Source organism: Bufo gargarizans, chromosome 9 (assembly GCF_014858855.1).
Source record: "Bufo gargarizans isolate SCDJY-AF-19 chromosome 9, ASM1485885v1, whole genome shotgun sequence".
Lineage (NCBI taxonomy): Eukaryota > Metazoa > Chordata > Amphibia > Anura > Bufonidae > Bufo > Bufo gargarizans.
Genome location: NC_058088.1, coordinates 183463743 through 183483306, shown reverse-complemented (window position 1 = coordinate 183483306; position 19564 = coordinate 183463743). Strand labels below are relative to the sequence as shown.

General features: G+C 43.8%; 1 protein-coding gene across 1 annotated transcript; it reads left to right on the top strand.

Annotated features, from left to right (window-relative positions):
- The first annotated feature begins 18147 nt into the window (after positions 1 to 18147).
- LOC122919852 lies at positions 18148 to 19564 on the top strand. The gene is made up of 2 exons (XM_044269041.1): positions 18148 to 18196; positions 18256 to 19564. Exons 1-2 carry the CDS (start codon positions 18148 to 18150, stop codon positions 19428 to 19430), a joined length of 1224 nt encoding a protein of 407 aa, XP_044124976.1. The 3' UTR covers positions 19431 to 19564.

Sequence of the window (19564 nt, the reverse complement as noted above, 5' to 3'; positions counted from 1 at the left end):
TAATGCCCCCATAGTGCTCTTCTCCCCCAATTCTCCATAGTGCCACCTATAATGCGTGCCAGTAAATAGGGCCCCCAGTAAATGCCACCATAGTGCTCCTTTACCCCCCACTTCTCCATAGAGCCCCACATAATGAGTGCCAGTATATAGGGCCCCCAGTAGATGCGTCCCCTCTTCTCCATAGTGCCCCCCATATTGTGCCAGTATATTGGGCCCCCATAGTGCTTCCCCTCTTCTCCACAGTGCCCCCCCATATTATGCCAGTATATAGGGCCCCCAGTAGATGCGTCCCTTCGTCTCCATAGTGCCCCACATATTGTGCAAGTATATAGGGCCCCCATAGTGCTTCTCCTTTTCTCCATAGTGGCCCCCCATATTGTGCCAGTATATAGGGCCCCTAGTAGATGCCCCCATAGTGCTTCCTCTCTTCTCCATAGTGCCCCCCATATTGTGCCAGTATATAGGGCCCCCATAGTGCTTCCCCTCTTCTCCATAGTGCCCCCTCGATATTGTGCCAGTATATAGAGCCCCTTGCCACAGTATACTATAAATAATAAAAACAATAAACTCATATACTTACCTTATGCTGCTGTTAGCGATGCGATGCAGGCCTCTTCCGGCCTGTGTCCCTCTCTGTACGGCTCAGGCGGCACGTTGACGTCATCACGCCGCCTGCACCGGACTCTGATAGGCTACATGCACTAGGCCTGTAGCCTATTAGAGGAAGGGTCAAGGGAGACGCCTCTCCCCTGCTCCTCCGCACCGTTCATCTGTATCGCTGTCCTGAGGACGGCGATACAGATGAATATGGAGATGAGCGCTTCCACAATGGAAGCGCTCATCTCCACTCCTGCTGCCTCCGGACAGAAAGGGCCCCCCTCCGGCGCTGGGCCCTGCTGACGGCGCCCCCCCTTCTGTCCTGAGGGATGCACCCCGTGCAGTCGCACCCCTCGCCAGCCTCTAGAAACAGCCCTGGGTGAAAGACTGATGGCCATGGGCTGCAGGTGCCAACTCTGATCTTTCAGCAGGAGACTGGGTGGGAGACAATGTGAAGGACCTGGCGGCACTGTCAGCCACCCAATCTACTATCTCCTGTACTTGTTCTGGCCTCACTATTCATAGAGCCGCATTCGGCCCTACCAAATAACGCTTAAGGTTCTACTAGCGCCACAGTGTATAACGCAGGCGTGCCGGACTGCAGACACTGCCTGGCAGTTTGGGAGTTAAATCCCACTGTCTTCCTGCTGAAGCAACATAGCTGGTTTTTTCGGTGCTCGCTCCCCCCCTTCCTTGGGGGGGGGGGGTAATAGGTGAAGACACCACCCCTTAGAGTTAATAAAAAGGAGGGTCATCCCTGTGTCTTGCCTCTTAGTCTCCGGCACCTCTGGAAGGATTCCGATGTTTTTGCATGTTTCTTTTCAGTTCTGATTTAAGTCACAGCTGGAGGTCGGAGGATTACAAGAGTTACAACAGAGGGGAAGGCGGACTTGCGCACCAATGTCTGGTGTGGCATAGCGCTTCTCGCACTCCGGGGACCGGCTTTGGGCCGGGCAGTTTATAGTTGATGGTTATTCTTAACCCCTTAAGGACATAGGACGTACCGGTACGCCCTATTTCCCGAGTCCTTAAGGACCAAGGACGTACCGGTACGTCCTAACTTTAAAATTCCGGCGCCCCAGGGGTTAATTTGAACAGGATGCCGGCTGAAATCATTAACCTGTTAAAACGCCAGGGGGGGGTCATGTGACCCCCCCGTGTCGGCGATCGCAGCAAACCGCAGGTCAATTTAGACCTGCGGTTTGCTGCGCTTTTTGCAGTTTCTGATCCCCGCGGTCCCTGACCGTGGGGATCAGAAACTTTAGAGTGCCTAAAATCAATATTGTACACCCCCCCCCTGCACCCCTGCACGATTTGATGGCGGCGGGTGGTGCAGGGGGGGTGTTGCGGGCGGTGGGGGGCGTTGCGGGAGGCGGGCGGCAGGCGGGATCGCGATCCCCCGCCCGCCTCCCATTGCGTAATCGTTGGTGTACTAGTGGGTATACCAGGGTGCCAGCACATTGCTGGCACCCTGGTATAAACGGCTGACATCGTTGATGCGATGTCAGCCGTTTAACCCTTTCCATACAGCGGTCCGTACGGGACCGCTGTATGGAAAAGGTTAACAGTAAGAGGGAGCTCCCTCCCTCTCCGATCGGGGGGCTGCTGTGCCTTTGCAGCCCCCCGATGGGAGAGGGAGAGAGCCCCCAGACAGCCCCCCGAAGCCCCGTCCTCACCCTTCCCCGTCTGCGAAGTTGTGGCAGACGGGGAAGGTTCCCATGGCAACAGGACGCCTGCTCAGGCGTCCTGCTGTCCATGGTGCTGAACAGATCTGTGCTGAAAGCATAGATCTGTTCAGTGTAAGTAAAATACAGTACAGAAACCTATATAGGTTCTGTACTGTATTTTACAGACATCAGACCCACTGGATCTTCAAGAACCAAGTGGGTCTGGGTCAAAATATTAAAAAAATAAGTGAAAAAAGTTAAGATGAAAAAAAACAAACATTTATCACTGAATAAAAATTAAAAAAATAAAATAAACTACACATATTAGGTATCGCCTCGTCCGTAACGACCTGATCTATAAAACGGTCATGTTACTTTCCCCGCACAGTAAACGCCATAAAAATAAAAAAATTAAAACTATGAGAAAATTGACATTTTGCCCACCTTACTTCCCAAAAAAGGTAATAAAAGTGATCAAAAAAGTCGCATGTACGCCAAAATAGTACCAATCAAACCATCATCTCATCCCGCAAAAAATGAGACCCTACTCAAGATAAACGCCCAAAAACTGAAAAAACTATGGCTCTTAGACTATGGAAACACTAAAACATCATTTTTTTTGTTTTAAAAATAAAATCATTGTGTAAAACTTACATAAATAAAAATAAAGTATACATATTAGGTATTGACGCGTCCGTATCGACCGGCTATATATAAATATCACATGACCTAACCCCTCAGATGACCACCGTAAAAAAAATAAAAATAAAACTGTGTAAAAAAAGCTATGTTTTGCCATCTTACGTCACAAAAAGTGTAATAGCAAGCGATCAAAAAGTCATATGCACCCCAAAATAGTGCCAATCAAACTGTCATCTCATCCCGCAAAAAATTAGACCCTACTCAAGATAATCGCCCAAAAACTGAAAAAACTATGGCTCTCAGACTATGGAGACACTAAACAATTTTTGGGTTTTAAAAATGAAGTTATTGTATAAAACTTACATAAATAAAAAAAATTGTATACATATTAGGTATCGCTGCGTCCGTGACAACCTGCTCTATAAAATTACCACGTGATCTAACCTGTCAGATGAATGTTGTAAATAACAAAAAAAAAAAAAGTGCCAAAAAAAATAATTTCTTGTTACCTTGCCGCACAAAAAGTGTAATATAGAGCAACCAAAAATCATATGTACCCTGAACTAGTACCAACAATACTGCCACCCTATTCCGTACTTTCTAAAATGGGGGTCACTTTTTTGGAGTTTCTACTCTAGGGGTGCATCAGGGGGGCTTCAAATGGGACATGGTGTCAAAAAACCAGTCCAGCAAAATCTGCCTTCCAAAAACCGTATGGCATTCCTTTCCTTCTGCGCCCTGCCGTTTGGTTTTACAGCAGTTTACAACCACATATGGGGTGTTTCTGTAAACTACAGAATCAGGGCCATAAATAATGAGTTTTGTTTGGCTGTTAACACTTGCTTTGTAACTGGAAAAAAAATATTAAAATGGAAAATCTGCCAAAAAAGTGAAATTGGGAAATTGTATCTCTATTTTCCATTAAATCTTGTGCAACACCTAAAGGGTTAACAAAGTTTGTAAAATCTATTTTGAATACCTTGAGGGGTGTAGTTTCTTAGATGGGGTCACTTTTATGGAGTTTCTACTCTAGGGGTGCATCAGGGGGGCTTCAAATGGGACATGGTGTCAAAAAAACTGTCCAGCAAAATCTGGCTTCCAAAAACCATACGGCGCACCTTTCACTCTACGCCCCGCTGTGTGCCCGTACAGTAGTTTACGGCCACATATGGGGTGTTTCTGTAAACGGCAGAGTCAGGGCAATAAAGATACAGTCTTGTTTGGCTGTTAACCCTTGCTTTGTTAGTGGAAAAAATGGGTTAAAATGGAAAATTAGGCAAAAAAATGAAATTCTCAAATTTCATCCCCATTTGCCAATAACTCTTGTGCAACACCTAAAGGGTTAACGGAGTTTGTAAAATCAGTTTTGAATACCTTGAGGGGTGTAGTTTATAGAATGGGGTCATTTTTGGGCGGTTTCTATTATGTAAGCCTCGCAAAGTGACTTCAGAGCTGTAGTGGTCCCTACAAATTGGGTATTTGTAAATCTCTGAAAAATTTCAAGATTTGCTTCTAAACTTCTAAGCCTTGTAACATCCCCAAAAAATAAAATATCATTCCCAAAATAATTCAAACATGAAGTAGACATATGGGGAATGTTAAGTCATCACAATTTTTGGGGGTATTACTATGTATTACAGAAGTAGAGAAACTGAAACTTTGAAATTTGCTAATTTTTCAAAATTTTTGGTAAATTAGGTATTTTATTATGCAAAAAAATTATTTTTTTTGACTTTATTTTACCAGTGTCATGAAGTACAATATGTGACGAAAAAACAATCTCAGAATGGCCTGTATAAGTAAAAGCGTTTTAAAGTTATCAGCACTTAAAGTGACACTGGTCAGATTTGCAAAAAATGGCCTGGTCATTAAGGTGAAAATGAGCCCGATCCTTAAGGGGTTAAAGGATAATGAATAATAATAAAGCTGTGACCGATCTTTCACCCACAAAAATTTGGCTGCTAGTGGCGTTTTTTCAGGCAGAGAGACAGGAGTTTGTGTGAGGTGTGTCAGTTGTCTGCAGGCTGTCGCCTACTCGCACCTGAGGAAGGTGTTTCACTTGTGCGTGTAGCTGGCACAGATCGACCACGTCCTCTCCCTGCAGCAGGAGCTCCACCAGCGGCACCACGACCTGGACCACGTCCCTTATTTGACGTGCTCCTCATTCTTTGCATTCACCAACCAAAATAACAGATGGTTTATGTCGGGCGACAACGAAATCCCCAATAGTCAACAATTAGGTTCACTGACAGTAAGGCAGTGCCGGTGTCATAAAGAGGAAAAATTTGTTGAGGTCACATAACAGTGTGACAGGCGAATTTTCACTTCACCCCCCAAAAAATGTTAATTTGTCAACGAACAATGTAACAGCAGTCAGGTATAAAATTGTGAATGACACACCTTAATAATCATTAAATCTGGACCATCAAGTCCATCAACCACAATGCCCAGACATTGGGGTTGATGGACCTGATGGACCGGATTTTATGATTAAGGCGTGTCATTCACGATTTTATTGTGAGTATAATTAGGGCGTTTCATTAACACAACTTTGCAGCCCGGTACCCAAAACTTTGATTCCGTAGGAAGGTTGCTTTGAGAAAAGGCTGCTATCCAGCAGGACTCAGGTGTGCTGGTTGTGTCAAAGAAGATTGCCGCTTCTCTTGAGCTTGTGAATTAAGACGTATACCTGGCAGCGCGACCACCTTTTGTATAGAGACTGATTCATTGCGATTTTACCTGCATCACACGGAGGTCAGTGAAGCCGATTTGACATCAAGAAACGCAGTGGTGAACTTTTTAGTTTTATTTTAGGTTTCTTTATTTTTATTTCTTCTTTTATTTTATTTTAATTAAATTTATATATTTTTTGAATGTAACAGCAATATAGACTGGTTGTATTGGACTGTCAGAAATGCAGCAAAGGCCCCAAATGTAGTATCTAGCACAAAATGGGTGTTTTTTTAATGCCAGAATATAGCATCAGTATTTAACGCTTGTATTGGACTGTCAGAAATGCAGCAAAGGCCCCAAATGTAGTATCTAGCACAAAATGGGTGTTTTTTTAATACCAGAATATAACAGTAGTATTTAACGCTTGTATTGGACTGTCAGAAATGCAGCAAATGTAGTATCTAGGACAAAATGGGTGTTGTTTTAATACCAGAATATAACAGCAGTAGGGTTAAGCGAACCCAAACTGTAAAGTTCGGGTTCGTACCGAACATTAGGATTTTTGGACCCCAAACCAGAACCCGAACATTTCAGTAAAAGTTCGGGTTCAGTGTTCGTCTATTTTATGGCGCTTTTAGAAAGGCTGCAGAGCAGCCAATCAACAAGCGGTTAACTGTCTGCCCTTAGAAGCCATCAAAGCCATGCCTACTAATGGCATGGCTGTGATTGGCCAGTGTAGCATGTGACCCAGCCTCTATATAAGCATAGCATTGCACATTACTCTGCTGTGATTAGTGTAGGGATAGGATGCTGCTGCTGTGAGGGAGAAACTAGGAGAGAATCTTTAATCAGAAGTGCTTGTTAACTCAGCGATCTACCTAGATTTAGTTTTGTGGATGCAGTGCACAATCTTTTTACCCAGCCCTGGACCCAGTAACCCAGAAAAATAACTTTTATCCGTCTGTTAGTTAGCTGGGCGGCGGCGGCAGCCATATTATGCAAGTTCTGTGCAACAGCACAACATATGTGCATTTGTGACAGTCAAATAGAAGCTTGAACTACTGCAATTATATTCTGGGTTCAAAAAAAAATCACCCATTTTTGGCAAGACCCTACATCTGTGGCTTTTGCAGCATTAGTCAGTGTGCAATTTAAGCTAGAAATACAGCAATAATTTTCTGGCTATTAAAAAACACCCTTTTGGAGCAAAATACAAAATTTTACAGCCCTTGCTGCATCTGTACGTGTGAAATTCAAGCATTATATACAGCTTTCATATTCTGTTATTAAAGAAACACCCTTTTTGGGCAAAATACTTCTGTCAGTGTGAGATACACGCTTTAGATACTGCTGTGCTATTCTGTTATTGTAACGGGGTTCCGAAAGTGCACTCGGTCTCCCATTAGCCGCAGACCTGCTGCTTAGCTTCGGGAGCGAGGATCTGTGCTTGACCCCGTTCCCAGGGCGGCTTTGCTAGCTGGGAGGTTCCCTGCTCCTAAGTCTGCCTTGAGCGCCGAGCTGATCACTCGGTGCTCGACTGGTTGGTCTGTCGGTCATGTGACACTGGCCACGTCACATGACCCTCACTCCTCACTATAAATACAGGCAGCCTGCTGGCCACAGGTTGCCTGTTATTTTAGGTTCCACCTGTGATGTTGTATTTCCTGGCGTACTTACCTCCTGCTGTTTCCTGACCATCCTCTGCCTGCTCCTTGTGTACTTTGCTGCTCTCCTGGTATTCTGACCCCGGCTTCTCCTGACTATTCTCTGCTCTCTCCATTTGTACTTTGTAGCTTTCCTGGTATTGACTCGGTCCGTTCACGTTCTGTTGTTTGTCTGTCTGTCATCCCTGCACTTAGTTCAAGCTAGGGATTGCCGTCCAGTTGTACCCTGTCATTAGGACTCTCGAGGCAAGTAGGTAGGGCCAGGGGTAAGGGTGGAGCGCAGTGGTCACTTCCCTCCCCCCGTGTGTGTGTGTGTACGCGACCGTTACAGTTATTATCGTTCAATACGTTTTTATTGAGATTTTTCAAAAGATGAAAATAAAGAAAGTGAAATACAAGTACATTAAATGACAGTGCAATACATCGTACATATGGTATACACAGTGGAGTCTAACAATTCCAATGACTATTCCAATGCACAGGGGTGAGAGTTGCTACCTTATAACAGAAGGAATGTCTAAGCATGAGGAGATAGTATCCCATCTGCAGCGGTGCTATCGGGAGGGGGGGGACTAGGTGCGACTGGAGCGAAGGGAATAGATTACCTCAAGCATTCAGGTAATGCAATTGCGAATCTGCTAGATAGCCATGGAACCCAGTGATTGTGTGAGCGGATGCGGGCAGCAGACGAGGGCCCAAAAACCATTTCACAGTGCATGTGGTAGTTAATTATTTGGATTACATCAGTGATTGTAGGAGTGCACGCCTGTTTCCATTGGCAGGCGATGACATTGCGAGCAGCGGACAAAATATGTGCCACCACCCAGCGTGCTTTTGGAGCGACTTCTGCCAGGCCCTGCCCGAGAATGGAAAGAGCAGGGGTAGGGGTAATTTTGAGATCAGTGGCTTGGAGAATCAGGGTTTCCACTTTGCGCCAAAGTAGGCGGGTATATGGGCACGCCCACCACATATGCAGGGGGGGTTCCTATCCTCCCGCATTTCCTCCAACAAAGAGGCGAGTAACCTGGCGAGCAGTGTGCCAACCTATTAGGGGTCAGATACCACCTCAGTTGGATCCTTCTGGCTTGCTCAACGTGGTTTAACATTTAGAGCTTTTAAAGGACCAATACATTGCGGCCTTCCATTGTGTAACAGTGAACCTGACATTAAGCTCTTGTTCCCACCTGATTATGTATGGCTGTTTAGCGAGAAAAGCCCCGAATACAAAGATGATAACCTAAGGCGGCATGGTGTGGCAGCCGAAAAGTATGCTTGACAAATATTAGTGCTTGAGAGCGTGGTTGCAAGAGACTATTTTGAGGTGTCTAATTCTGAATAATTGGTAGAATTGATGGTGCGGAAGGGAGTAGTTAGAATGTAAGAACTGAAAGTCTACCAGGGATGAGCCTGAGTATAAACAACTGAGATGGTGTATCCCGCTATTGGACCACACAGTTAAGTCCAAGTCCGGGGTAAGATATGTCAGTGAAATTAAGGGAATTTTTTCCCTTGGAATGTTGAATAACTTTAGAGCGGCCGTGAGGTGTGACCAAATATATAGCGTTGCTTGCATCGTGGAGAGAGGAACACTAAAACCAACTCGTTTCAAGCTATAGGCAGCTAGGAGAGCAGGCAGGAACTGTTGTCTAGTGTACAGTCGAGGCCAAAAGTTTTGAGAATTTGATAAATTTTGGAAATTGGAAAAGTTGCTGCTTAAAGGGAACCTGTCACCAGGGTTTGTGTATAGAGCTGAGGACATGGGTTGCTAGATGGCCGCTAGCACATCCGCAATACCCAGTCCCCACAGCTTTGTGTGCTTTTATTGTGTAAAAAAAAATGACTTGATACATATGCAAATTAACCTGAGATGAGTTCTGTCCCTGAGATGAGTCCTGTACGTGAGATAAGTCAGAGACAGGACTCATCTCAGGTTAATTTGCATATGTATCAAATCGTTTTTTTACACAATAAAAGCACACAGAGCTATGGGGACTGGATATTGCGGATGTGCTAGCAGCCATCTAGCAACCCATGTCCTCAGCTCTATACACAAAATCCCGGTGATAGGTTCCCTTTAAGTTTTTATAATAGCAATTTGCATATACTCCAGAATGTTATGAAGAGTGATCAGATGAATTGCATAGTCCTTCTTTGCCATGAAAATTAACTTAATCCCAAAAAAACTTTCCACTGCATTTCATTGCTGTCATTAAAGGACCTGCTGAGATCATTTCAGTAATCGTCTTGTTAACTCAGGTGAGAATGTTGACGAGCACAAGGCTGGAGATAATTATGTCAGGCTGATTGGGTTAAAATGGCAGACTTGACCTGTTAAAAGGAGGGTGATGCTTGAAATCATTGTTCTTCCATTGTTAACCATGGTGACCTGCAAAGAAACGCGTGCAGCCATCATTGCGTTGCATAAAAATGGCTTCACAGGCAAGGATATTGTGGCTACTAAGATTGCACCTCAATCAACAATTTATAGGATCATCAAGAACTTCAAGGAAAGAGGTTCAATTCTTGTTAAGAAGGCTTCAGGGTGTCCAAGAAAGTCCAGCAAGCGCCAGGATCGTCTCCTAAAGAGGATTCAGCTGCGGGATCGGAGTGCCACCAGTGCAGAGCTTGCTCAGGAATGGCAGCAGGCAGGTGTGAGCGCATCTGCACGCACAGTGAGGCGAAGACTTTTGGAAGATGGCCTGGTGTCAAGAAGGGCAGCAAAGAAGCCACTTCTCTCCAAAAAAACAATCAGGGACAGATTGATCTTCTGCAGAAAATATGGTGAATGGACTGCTGAGGACTGGGGCAAAGTCATATTCTCCGATGAAGCCTCTTTCCGATTGTTTGGGGCATCAGGAAAAAGGCTTGTCTGGAGAAGAAAAGGTGAGCGCTACTATCAGTCCTGTGTCATGCCAACAGTAAAGCATCCTGAGACCATTCATGTGTGGGGTTGCTTCTCATCCAAGGGAGTGGGCTCACTCACAATTTTGCCCAAAAACACAGCCATGAATAAAGAATGGTACCAAAACACCCTCCAACAGCAACTTCTTCCAACAATCCAACAACAGTTTGGTGAAGAACAATGCATTTTCCAGCACGATGGAGCACCGTGCCATAAGGCAAAAGTGATAACTAAGTGGCTCGGGGACCAAAACATTGACATTTTGGGTCCATGGCCTGGAAACTCCCCAGATCTTAATCCCATTGAGAACTTGTGGTCAATCCTCAAGAGGCGGGTGGACAAACAAAAACCCACTAATTCTGACAAACTCCAAGAAGTGATTATGAAAGAATGGGTTGCTATCAGTCAGGAATTGGCCCAGAAGTTGATTTAGAGCATGCGCAGTCGGATTGCAGAGGCCCTGAAAAAGAAGGGCCAACACTGCAAATACTGACTCTTTGCAAAAATGTCATGTAATTGTCGATAAAAGCCTTTGAAACGTATTAAGTGCGTGTAATTATATTTCACTACATCACAGAAACAACTGAAACAAAGATCTAAAAGCAGTTTAGCAGCAAACTTTGTGAAAACGAATATTTGTGTCATTCTCAAAACTTTTGGCCACGACTGTATATTGCCACAAAAATTGGGATTTTCAATGTCCCAAAAGCTCAGATGCAGTGCTGGTGCACTGAGCTTGCATAAAATAGCCGCCGCCGCCGCCCACCTAACTGACTTATTAAAGTAATTTTTTTTCGGTCAATGGGCTCAGGGCAGGAAAAAAAAAGAATTAGGCCCTGCACCCACAAAACACAATTTATGTAGATCGCTGAGTTAGATTCAGATTTTGAGCAAAGACTCTCTCCTATTCTCTCCCTGAAATCACCAGCAGCATCCTCTCCCTACACTAAGCACAGTAGAGTGACGTGCAGCGCTACGTGTCACCACCAGACATCTGAGAAGCTCTGACAGATGTCTTTCAGAACCTCCTCCTTGAGCTTCCTTTTGTTTTGCTTTCATTTTCTCATCTCGTTAGCCTCTCTCAGCTGTCATGTAGTTGCACTGATTGCATCCCTTTAAATCCCTTCCCAGACTGCTTCACTTTGCGGTTTATATTACTTCCTGGAGTGTGTGCATGCTGATCCTACTTCTGAGTCTCCTACAGATAAGTTTTGTTCATTCATTTGTGTTTTTCTGTTTGTGCTGGATCCCAGGTGACCCTGACTCCCTCCGTATCAAGTGTAGGGAGCCGGTGGCCGTGTCCCCTCACTATTATAGGTGGTTCAGGTGTTATACAGTCGAGGTACGAGGATATGCGATCATCTACCATTGGGATTTTCGCATAGGCTGAGCAGTCAGGGAGAGAGCCAGGTCTGATGCAGGGCTCTCCCTTTTGTTCCTTAGTTTTGGATCCAGTGAGTCGGATATTCATTTTGTGTCTTCTAGTTTCCTGTACACCTTCCGTGACACTACGTGACTCCAGATTATATAGAGGCTGGGTCACATGCTACACTGGCCAATCACAGCCATGCCATTAGTAGGCATGGCTGTGATGGCTTCTAAGGTCAAACAGTTAACCGCTTGTTGATTGGCTGCTCTGCTGTAACGGTCGCGTACACACATACACAGGGGGGAGGGAAGTGACCACTGCGCTCCACCCTTACCCCTGGCCCTGCCTACTTGCCTCGCGAGTCCTAATGACAGGGGACAACTGGACGGCAATCCCTAGCTTGAACTAAGTGCAGGGATGACAGACAGACAAACAACAGAACGTGAACGGACCGAGTCAATACCAGGAAAGCTACAAAGTACAAATGGAGCAAGCAGAGAATAGTCAGGAGAAGCCAGGGTCATAAATACCAGGAGAGTCGCGAAGTACCAAAGGAGTCAGCAGAGGATCGTCAGGAGGAGGCCGGGGTCAGAATACCAGGAGAGCAGCAAAGTACACAAGGAGCAGGCAGAGGATGGTCAGTAAACAGCAGGAGGTAAGTACGCCAGGAAATACAACATCACAGGTGGAACCTAAATTAACAGGCAACCTGTTGCCAGCAGGCTGCCTGTATTTATAGTGGGGAGTGAGGGTCATGTGACGTGGCCAGCGTCACATGACCGACAGACCAACCAGTCGAGCACCGAGTGATCAGCTCGGCGCTCAAGGCAGACTTAGGAGCAGGGAACCTCCCAGCTAGCAAAGCTGCCCTGGGAACGAGGTCAAGCACAGATCCTCGCTCCCGAAGCAAAGCAGCAGGTCTGCGGCTAATGGGAGACCGAGTGCACCTTCGGAACCCTGTTACATCTGCAGCCTTTCAAAAAGCACCGAACCCGAACCGAAACTTTTACTGAAATGTTCGGGTCCGGGGTCCAAAAATCCTAAAGTTCGGGTTCGCTCAACCCTACTCTTCAGCACATGTCTTTTTTTCAACGGTGGGACTTTGCGGGGGCTTCTTGCAGATAGCTTGGCTTCACATATGAGTAACATTACTCACAGGGAACTTTAGACCTTCTTTGATCTTCCTGGAGCTGATTGTTGGCCGAGTCCTTGCCATTTTGGCTATTCTTCTATCCATTCGAATGGTAGTTTTTTGCTTTCTTCCACGTCTTTCACTTTTTGGTTGCCATTTTAAAGCATTTGCGATCATTTTAGCTGAGCAGCCTATCATTTTCTGCACTTTTTTATATGTTTTCTCTTCTCCAATCAACTTTTTAATCAAGGTACGCTGTTCTTCTGAACAATGTCTGAAACAACCCATTTTCCTAAGAATTTCAGAGAGAAATGCACTTTAATCAGAATGTACAACATTTGCTGCCTTCCTTCCTTAAATAAGGGCAATAATTGCCACCTGTTTTTCAAAGAATGAATGACCTCACTCATTGGACTCCACACTGCTATTATTTTGAACATGCCCCTTTTAATAAGTGATTGAATTACAGAGAATCAGCAGCATGCCTGTCATGAGTGTTGGGTCTGTTGGATTTCTTTAACTGTACTACACCTGCTAGTATATTATTTGCCATGTAGAAATATCATTTCTACCAAAAGCTGTGATTGATCAGGTTAGTGATGTCTGACTGCTATTATTTTGAACACAACTGTAAGTGATGTAATTAGGATGGTAAATGTAGCTGATGTACTTGGAATGGTAGATGCAATTAATGTGGTAGTTGTTGGGCTGGTAGATACAGTTGATGATTTAGATGTTGGCATGATAGATGCAGTTTATAATGTACTTGGGATGGTAGATTTAATCCATGTAGATAGTTTGGTAGATGCAGATGATCATGCATTTGGCATGGTAGAAGCAGTTGATATAGTGGGGATCATAGATGTAGTTGTTGGGATGGTAGATGCGTTGACATTGGGAGGGTAGATACAGTTTATGAGGCAGTTGTTAAAGAGGACCTGTCCCCTTTCCTGACACGCCTGTTTTAGTAGCTTCATACATTCCCCATGTAATAACAATTCTGGAGCATCTATTCTTATGGTTCTATGTTGTGCAATTCCTTTATTATTCCTTCTTGAAGTTATGAATGAATTGCTATCAGTTTGCAGTAAGGGTACAGAGGGGAGGTAACCAGTTGGGGGCGTGTCCCTGCACAGACTCACTCTATCCAATCAGTGCTGCCATTTTCAGATTGTGTAGGTACACCCCCCAACTGGTTACCTCCCCTCTGTACCCTTACTGCAAACTGATAGCAATTCATTCATAACATAGTAACATAGCACATAAGGCCGAAAAAAGACATTTGTCCATCCAGTTCGGCCTGTCATCCTGCAAGTTGATCCAGAGGAAGGCAAAAAAAAACCCTGTGAGGTAGAAGCCAATTTTCCTCACTTTAGGGGAATAAAAATTCCTTCCCGACTCCAATCAGGCAATCAGAATAAATCCCTGGATCCCCGACCCCTCTCTAGTAGCTATAGCCTGTAATATTATTACACTCCAGAAATGCATCCAGGCCCCTCTTGGACTCTTTTAGTGAACTCCCCATCACCACCTCCTCAGGCAGAGAGCTCCATAGTCTCACTGCTCTTACCGTAAAGAATCCTCTTCTATGTTTGTGTACAAACCTTCTTTCCTCCAGACGCAGAGGATGTCCCCTCGTCACAGTCACAGTCCTGGGGATAAATAGATGATGGGATAGATCTCTGTACTGACCCTCGATATATTTATACATATTAATTAGATCTCCTCTCAGTCGTCTTTTTTCTAAAGTGAATAACCCTAATGTTGATCATCTTTCAGGGTACTGTAGTTGCCCCATTCCAGTTATTACTTTAGTTGCCCTCCTCTGGACCCTCTCCAGCTCTGCTATGTCTGCCTTGTTCACAGGAGCCCAGAACTGTACACAGTACTCCATGTGTGGTCTGACTAATGATTTGTAAAGTGGTAGGACTATGTTCTCATCACAGGCATCTATGCCCCTTTTGATGCAACCCATTATCTTATTGGCCTTGGCAGCAGCTGCCTGACACTGTTTTTTGCAGCTTAGTTTGCTGTTTATTAAAATTCCTAGATCTTTTTCCATGTCAGTGTTACCCAGTGTTTTACCATTTAGTATGTACGGGTGACTTGCATTATTCCTTCCCATGTGCATAACCTTACATTTGTCAGTGTTAAACCTCATCTGCCCAAGCCTCCAGTCTATCCAGATCGCTCTGTAGTAGTACACTGTCCTCTGCAGTATATATATATATATATACAGTATACTGTCCTCATCAGTGTAAATTACTTTACACAGTTTAGTGTCATCTGCGAAAATTGATACTTTACTATGCAAGCCTTCTACAAGATCATTAATAAATATATTGAAGAGAATAGGGCCCAATACTGACCCCTGAGGTACTCCACTAGTGACAGTGACCCAATCTGAGTGTGTACCGTTACTAACCACCCTCTGTTTTCTTCTAGAAGAAATAATAAAGGAATGACACAACATAGAGACATAAGAATAGATGCTCCAGAATCGTTATTACATGGGGAATGCATGAAGCTATTAAAACAGGCATGTCAGGAACGGTGAAAGGTCCTCTTTAATAAAGTTGGGATGGTAGATATAGTTGGGATGGTAGATGCAGTTTCCTTAGATGTTGGGATGGTTGATATAGTTGGGATGGTAGATGCAGTTTCCTTAGATGTTGGGATGGTTGATATAGTTGGGATGGTAGATGCAGTTTCCTTAGATGTTGGGATGGTAGATGCAGTTTCCTTAGATGTTGGATGGTTGATATAGTTGGGATGGTAGATGCAGTTTCCTTAGATGTTGGGATGGTAGATGCAGTTGATGATGTTGTCGGGAACTTTAGATGTAGTTGATGATATAGATGTTAGGATGGTAGATACTGTTGTATCAACAGTCAATGATCAGCTCACCGCTCCTGCAATGTGTGGACCTTGTTCTGTGCTTGGACGATTCAGTAGGCAATCCAATAGTGGTAAATATAATATTATCCGACAACAGGCTTTGGTCTCAGTAAAACTTCTTCCGTTTGGTTTCACAATTAAAAGACAGTGATACAACAAGGAAACCCAAGAGATAATCCGCAGTTGGCCTATGAGTTTTGGACTATATCCAGGGTCATGAGAAAGTATTATTTATAGTCCGAAAGTATGCAGACCAAGCGTCATGGGCTGTATTACTGGATTTTAATAGTGGAACTAATAAACTGGAAGATGTCCAACTTGACCTACGCCTGGTTCTATAAATTATTGCCACAATGAGGTAGGTGCTGGAATGGTAAACGTAGTGGATGAGGTTAGTCTGAAACTGACAGTAATACACAATACACACAAAGAGCTAGAAACTCTGCGTTTTCACCAAAACTAAAGAAAGGACAGGGATTAGAATTGGATTTATAAGCTTCCAGGGCAAATTAAGGATTATGAAAACCTGCTGGTTGAACTCAATATGCAATAAAAGGAGATCATATATAATTATAGGTTTTTACAACATGCCTGATTGGACCTGTGGTAAAGGTATTTGGCAGGCTGTTCAGTTTTTTATTTTATTTAACATTTTGGGGAGATTTGTCATCTCCCTTGCACCAGAAAAGTTGCTTTAAGTCTACGGCTGAGCTGTTGTAGATTTCTGTTTAGGAGCATGGACTGCAGGAGGATGCGCCTAATTTATGACGATGCCTGCGACTCATCAAAAGTGTTGTGCATCCTCCAGCAGTGCAGGGGATATCAAGACCGGCACAGAAAGCACCTGTCTTGATAAATCTCCACCTTTGTGCCCCCACTGCCATTTTAACATTACAATTTTTTAATTGCCGATACCTCCTGTAACTGGGACTGACATATTAGTTCCAATTACAAGAGGAATGGAGCTCCAATGGGTTTACAATGTTGTAAAGCCTCACTGCAAAGCTGATCTGGGTCTGCTAAGACCCAGCAGTTTGTGCATACATCCGACCCCTGGTGATCACAAGATTGGTAGGACCAGAGTAGGAAGCGGCTGCATTACTGCTTTTTAATCTGTATATACCGGGCTGATTGAGTGGCAACTACAGTAAAAAAAAAGTACCTGTCTTCTCTGCGGAGAACCTAGCTGTCACTGACAATGGACACCCTCTCTGGCATGATTAGCATGCAGCTGTGATCTCTGCAAGGACGTTCAGGAACATCCTTGCAGAGATAAGCATGGAATGCCCTGATGTCTATAGTCACCGGGTGGTCCGGAAGCAGTTAAAGAACAATCACTGATCTGGTCAACCAATTCCTTCCAGCAAATGATCTTCCTGATGATAGTATTTATATCCATAATAAGGGTAGTTTGAGAATAAGCCAGTAACTGCAGGCCAGTAAGTTTGACATCTCTAGTAGTAAAAATAGTGGAAACTCTCCTGAAAATGAGGACCACCTAACAACCAACCACTTGTTGGACCCAAAACAGCATGGTTTCATTGAGGGCAGATCTTCTCCATCAAACCTTATTGGACTTATTTCACTATATAAAGTGTTGGATGAAGGTGGTACCGCGGACATCACTTATCTGGATTTCAGCAAAGCCTTTAAAACAGTGCTGATAAAGAGCTGATTTATTAGCTGAACATTAATGAAAATTGGACTTAATCCCTGGAAAGTTCAGTGGATTATGGAAACTGGTTGTAAAGTGATTGATCCATCCCAGACATTTATGGCCTGTCCTAGAGATATGCCAACAATGTCAGATAGAAGCGAGTCCCAAAGGTGGGACCAGAACGCATCTCCAAAACAATATTTCTGGTAGACCAATAATGGTGAATGGAGGTGGCAGTGCATGCTAGGTGCTCTTTCCATTCATCACTATGGAACTTCTGAAAATAACCAAGCGAGCTCGGTCAGCTATTTTCGGAACTCGCATATGAGTGAATGGAGAGCATGCTGGGCATACAGGGTGTGCTCACCTTCACATCAAGTGCCTCATTCTTGGGAAAGGAGAGAGGTGAGACCTGCATCTACTTGAAATTGATGGCCTATGCTAGCGATAAGCCATCAATGTCTGAGACAGACCAACCCTGGAGAGACTATAGAAGAAAACGAGAAAGACTATAAGAATTTAATTTATATAACCTTAAGGAAAGAAGGAAAAGGGCGACATAAAGCAAAGTCAGACAATATTATTTTACTGAAAGACTAGTATTTGCTTGGCACAAACTTCGAGCAGATTTGTTTGTAAAAACTGTATGGAATGGAACTAATATAAGGACAGACTAAATGGACCACCTGGTCTTTTTCTGCAGTCATGTTTCTATGTGTCAACAATTCTTTTTGGCCCGAGGCCAAGCTACACTGTGATTAGGTGAACAACTTCTCCAGTTTTCTTTCCAATAGTTTTTCACACTCACCGCTCTCCTATATTAAAAGTGTACACTTTTGTTTGCAGATGTCCACTGTTAATATTTTTGGCCATTCGTCCACAGTCACTATGAAGTCGTGTTTTGTGATCTTGATACTGAAAATCATTTTCCTAATTTCTTATTATCATGCTTTATATAAAGAAAGAGCCGGAGGAAAAGGCCCGGACATTTCCAGGTATACAATCATCCATGTAGAAAACAATAAAACAATGTAATTTCCAATTACGCCTTAAGATAACAATAAAACCTTTGTCATTTCCAGGGACACAATCACCCCTCTGGAGAACAATAAAACCTTCATCATAGCAGCTTATTATGATGGCAGAGAGTCCAGCCAAGTGCGTGTGTTGACCATTATCCACAAAGAAGATGTCAAAGAGCTATATTGTTGGTTTTACTGTATGAATGACCCTGGATATGTTTCCGTAAAAGCAACCATAGAGATCCACTCCCTATGGTTTGGGTTTTCTTATGGGCCAGCAGATGTGGTCTGCCCTGAACCTCTGAACTGCTCTTCTCAGCACATCTCCATCCATTGGTCCAAAATAAGAAACACAAATAATGTTCCTGTGTTTGAGATAAAGAACCGCAATCCCCAGCCTTTCTCTGTAAACTTCACAGTTTGTATCTCTACCATGTTCGGAAACCAGGACAACATATTGCAGTTTATCCAGGCCATAGAGATGTATCGTCTTCTAGGGGCCCAGAAGGTGGTCATCTACAAGAATGGCTGCAGTAAGGCCATGGGACGAGTCCTTAATTACTATGTCTCAGAAGAATTTCTAGAGATTGTACCTTGGCCAATAGACACATTTTTAAGAACATCTGCTGACTGGCATCAAAATATGAACCCTAAAAGCCAAATTGGGTATTACGGGCAGCTCTCAGCACTGAATGATTGTATTTACAGAAACATGTACAAAAGTCGATATGTCACCCTCAATAATATGGACGAAATCATTCTGCCGAGACATAACAAAACTTGGGGTGAAATGATGGAGACGTTGGAGAAAACCTATCCAGATACGTCTGTATACCTGGTAAAAAACTATATCTATCCAAAGAAAATCACTGTTCCTAATTTTCAGACGGCTTTCCCCAAAAATGTACCAGGAATCAACAATCTTCAGCTGATATACTATGAGCCAGAAATTCCAAATAGCTTCAACAACCGTAAGATGATAGTCAACCCGCGAGAAGTCATTCAGGTGTCAGTTCACTGTGCATTAAGAGTTCATAAGAAAAGTGTTCATGTTTCCGATAATATCGTAAGACTTCACCACGGCCGGACACCAATGCAGCCAAATCTCCCAAAGACATCTCTCATAAGAGACACGACCATATGGAAATACAATTCTACTCTTATTACAAATGTTAACAAGGTTTTAAGACAACTGAACTATCACTGAAATCCAGGTTCTCCATACTGTATGTAGATACTCACCTGTCAGGAGATACATATAGCCAAAAATCAAGAATTCATACGATCGTTGTAAAGAGTTAAAGGAACACTAAACACTAAGCACTTTCTGTGAGTCCCTGA